Source organism: Euphorbia lathyris, chromosome 2, assembly GCF_963576675.1.
Source record: "Euphorbia lathyris chromosome 2, ddEupLath1.1, whole genome shotgun sequence".
Classification (NCBI taxonomy): Eukaryota; Viridiplantae; Streptophyta; class Magnoliopsida; order Malpighiales; family Euphorbiaceae; genus Euphorbia; species Euphorbia lathyris.
The window spans coordinates 101,878,907-101,883,716 of NC_088911.1; the positions used below are offsets into that span (position 1 = coordinate 101,878,907).

Sequence of the window (4,810 nt, forward strand, 5' to 3'; positions counted from 1 at the left end):
GTCAAGATGCCTGCTTTTTGGCAGGGTGTACCACATAACGTCATAGTAGTTCCCAATCAGATGACGATACTTGTTTGGTGAGTGGCTAGGGCACACATTAACAAGATTACAACCACCACCATTGGGAGCTACTATATATATAGATAAGGTGAGCACCCCTTAAAAAATATGTAAACATCATAGTCACCAATATTCATATTATCTTAACCTTCCTTCAACCCTTACTAACTTAAGGATTGAAGCGGGTTTGCCTGACGTCCGTCCCTCTCTAACCGGTCGTTCTTTCCTTTCAGGTTACTCAGGAAGATACTAGAAGGCAGTCCATATTGAGCAACATCAATTGGTGCAATGGGCGTGGAGCGACACGAGTTGCCAACAAGCAATGAATCCGATGAAGACATTACATGGAGCTACGACCAGTCAAGTTCCAGAGCCAATAATCCATAAGGAAGGGGTGGCAGATTCTCTACGGGCCTCTCACGGTCAACGCCACCACGAACGGTTCCCTGATGAGATTAGCAGGAAGTTCAACCACAATCTCACATAATCTTTAACACTAACGGTTCCTTAATGAGATTAGCAGGAAGTTCAACCACAATCTCACTTACGTCTAGAGGGTTGTGGATGGAATGAGAGCGGAGGATGCAACGGAGATGGCAGATGGAAGAAAAGCTACGCGTAGCAGAGGGAAGTCATCTGACGCGCTCACCGAGAGAATACCTTCCCCCAATGGCTCCCCCCAATAGCTTCTTATCCATGAATCTTTAGAACTTTCCGTTCCATTTCTCTCCCTGTTTGGCTTAGGCTTTTTCTATTATCTTGGACACTTAAGGAATGTCTTCAGCAATATGATTGCCCAAGAGATGTCCTCCTATTGGGAGGACATCGTTGCCTTCTGATGTTATTTCTGATTTCACGGGAGCAGCCTCTTGTGTGGGAGGCTTTTTAGCTTGCAGGAGTTCACATAGTTTCCTATTGTCTTCTTGCATGGCCTTTTGAGTTGCCATCATTTATCGTTGTGCTTCTACTCTCCATGTTTCGGCGACCTAGAAGCCTCACATTGTTTTCATTAGTCTTGGCATAGGGTCTCAAGACTCATCCTTAGAATATATTTCCACCATTACCTTATCTTCGAAGTTGATATTGACGGTCATTTCTCGTTGGTTTTCGATGACCTCTTTTATGGGAGTTAGTCATGCGGGTAAAAGGGTCTCAAGCATTTCGGAAGTTCATTTCAGATGAGATAGGAAGTTCTTTGTGTTTGATTCACGCTCACCACACCAAATGATGAATTACTGGGATTGAACATTGTTTTTTCTTCGAGTACAATCCACATGCATTAGGAATGATCCATGGAATACGCTCTGACAACCAAGTTAGTAAAGTAATAGAGAGAATGAACTTATTATAGGGATATAGAGAAAAAAGATCATTCACTGATTAGTTGGTTACCCATATAATAGGTCTAAGTTAGAGTTTAAAGGACCTTATTACCCCTAGTTTGCCTTGGGTCATGTAGACCCTTAGATGGTTCTCAAGGCAATCGGGGAAGACTATTTTTAGCACCCTGGGCCTCTTATGATTGTGCGACCCATTCTATCTAGTAAATTGTGTTGGGACTTTTGGCCTAGATGGTCTATCAATTCTTAAAGGCTTAATACATTATTTGGCTCTTGAATTTGTCTAAAAAGTTTGATTGACTCCCCTGAACTTTTAAGTGTCCTAATAGCCACCTCAACTTGCTTAAAATGTTCTGATAGCCCCTCAGTTTGTTTAAAATATAGTCAATTAATCACTCGGTTGTAAAAAAAGTAAGTTGCATGCGGAAGGTGTGTTGCACGCGCCTTAGTAAAGTAAAACAACCAAGGTCGGGGTATAAAGTTCTAATATCATATGTGATAAGTTACACAATTGCAAAAGTAAAAACTTCATTTTTAATGTATTCTAATTTATTTGTGAATGATGTAACAACATTCTAAAAGGCGTGCAACATAGTGGCGGAGCCAGGATTCCATGCTTGGAGAGGCTGACTTTAGCCAATCTGAGAATTTTTTTTTCTCATCTAACAAATTAAAATTTATCGTTTTGGTGTGTGGAAGACTATAACATTAAAATTATCTAGCCAAAGGAGTAGAAATTTTAAATTTTTTTTATAATTTCAAAGCTAATTTTAAAAATATTATCTTTTATTTTTAATTTTTAATTTCTTATATTTTTTATAGATTAAAATTTAGTTCAACAATTAAGTTTTTTTTAGTCTCAAAAGTTAAAAAAAAAATGAGTTAAAAAGTAAAGGAAATAAATAAAAATAATTCTATCAATAAATAAATAAATAAATAAAAACAATATATGTTATTATGGATAAAAATGAAAAGCAATGGAAATTGTTCATTTTAAAAACATAGGCCCAATTATTGGGTTCATTGTTCATTTTAAAAAATAAGGGATCTAATTGACTTTAGTCTAAAAGATAAGGGATCCAATAAATCTAATCCAAAAGAAAAAGAAAATTCAAATAAATTGTGGCCGGACTTATTAAGGCCTTATGGCCAGGCCTATGGACATAAGCTACTTAACTTTTGTTTTGAGTTGAACTGAAAAAAAAAATACAGAAGATGGGAGCAGCCCCATCTTCTTCTCGCAGCAAGCTTAGTCTGCTATGACTGGGGGGCTCCCGGCCATGTCAGATAGAGGGGCGGAGCCAGCCGGAGAACCCCTTTCTAGGGTTCTCCGGCAGGCCGGAGGGTCGGTCGACCCTTCCTGGCCCCTCTGGCTCCGCTCTTGGTGCAACACACATTCCGAATGCAGATTATTTTTTTACAACCCACTAATTAATTGATTACATTTTAAAAGTAAGTTAAGGGGATTATTATATCACTTTAAAAATTTAGGAGTCGAATCAAATTTTTTTGGATAAATTTTGGGAGGAAAATGATGTATAAGTCATTCTTAAACTGAATACATCATAATAATGTTACTAATTAATTTCCAAATTGGGTTTAATTTGTCGTGATCAGCTAACAACGGAGTGATTGGAAACAGAAACAAAATGAAAGAATGAAAGGTTTCGAGTTGTAAGGAAATGTAATTCTGAACCCAATATATTGAAGAGATTCTCCTCAGGCTAAGCACAAGGAAAGGCCTAAATGCCAAGAATTACAACTTCAAATTTCAAATGCAATAAGCCGAAAGCCAATAACTACATGGTATTTTACTTTTGTATCTAACAGAAACTTTATATCTCCATTTAATGTAAAATTTCATAACAATGGTTTGTAATTTCAACAATCACTTGCTATCAAAAGTGAGTATAAAAGATTAATTTCACATGATTAGCTACTTTTTGTTTACTAGGATCCGTTTGTTTCGGCTGTTCCTGTTTGATGCTTGCTATTGCTGTTAGCTGTTTGTCGTTGCGAATAGAAAGTAGATATTAGTTTTTTTTCCTGTAAAAAACAGCTATTTCGGAATTTTACTAAACATTTTCTATCTCCAATTTAGTATTGAAAGTCAGAAAGCAGTTCCAACAAATGAAAACAAACAGACACTCAAGCTTTCTATTTAAGTGGATTTAATTGGTTAAAAGGTTTAGTGATTTGCAATGCTAGTTCCTTTGATTATTTGTAAAAGAGATTCTTTTGGAGCATATTTCTTCCTAATCCACGGACATGGCTAGAAACTCGAACTTGAAGTCTAACTTAAACGATTTTAAACTCTTAACCATTTAAATCAATTTTAATTGGTAGTTAAGGATTTAATACAATAAAAAAAATAACTTAATCTATTCGAATGAAATATAAGGGATTTAATAGCCCAAAAACTGCCTAATTATCCGTTTGAATCCATTTTTCGGAACTACCTAAAACGTGTTTGGTAAAATTATAAAATTATGTAGTGCTCCAAATACTTTTGACATTTGGTGGAATGGGATTTCTTCTCAATCTATGCCTTGATTGAATGCAAATATATACATGATATGGGGCAAATACATACATGATATGAGGCAAATACATAAGAAACAAGGGTTGTCTCCTGAGCAAGCCAAACAAAATTAAGTAGAAAAGAATCGTTTCCATGACTGCCATGGAAGAAATCCTCCTGCCACAGATTCAACACTATCTAATATTAACATCATCATATATACATATATCTATACTGTATAACACAAAAATAAAAGAGGCTGAATATAAAATCAATCACTCCTGAATTTAGGTTAGAAGAAGAAGGAATTCATACCGCATTCAGGACAACGGAAATACTCCTTTTCCCTCAAAACAAGTCCCGATCCTCCACATTCTTCACATCTTTTTTGTGCTATCTTCCATGTTCTTAAACAATAAGTTCAATTCTGTCCAAATTATTCCCTAATTAATCAATCTCTCCATCAAAATTATACTTACTATTCGTTTGTTGAACTCAATGCCGGCCACAACGAACGGAGTTACTCCAGCTGCAACCAAATATTATTTCGTCAATGGATTTAAAAAAAGGACGAACGAAATAGACTTTTCAATTCGATTCGGATCTTAACAAAACCTATGGATCCAACAATAATCTGCCAGGTGACACCGATTTGGCCTGAATCCGCCGCTGAAGAAACTTCATTGATAGCTGAAATCCTCGTGGTTACTCTTCGATTTCTGATCAATCGGAGACTGCCAGGAAATTCTGAATAATTTTGATTGACTCTGTTCCTAGAGAGACTCCTCGTGTTCACTGGAGATGATGTTAGTATTATGGAGGAAGAAGATGCTGCAACTTCCATGGCGCCGAGTTTTTTTTCTTCTTCTTTTCTGTTTCCAAATTAAAA

General features: G+C 36.4%; 1 protein-coding gene across 1 annotated transcript; it reads right to left on the minus strand.

Annotated features, from left to right (window-relative positions):
• Window positions 1–3,846: 3,846 nt before the first annotated feature.
• LOC136220838 (uncharacterized) lies at window positions 3,847–4,810 on the minus strand. Its single transcript, XM_066008652.1, has 4 exons — window positions 4,537–4,810; window positions 4,401–4,450; window positions 4,237–4,318; window positions 3,847–4,098 (listed from the first exon to the last, which is right to left on the minus strand). Exons 1-4 carry the CDS (start codon window positions 4,763–4,765, stop codon window positions 4,052–4,054), a joined length of 408 nt encoding a protein of 135 aa, XP_065864724.1. The 5' UTR covers window positions 4,766–4,810; the 3' UTR covers window positions 3,847–4,051.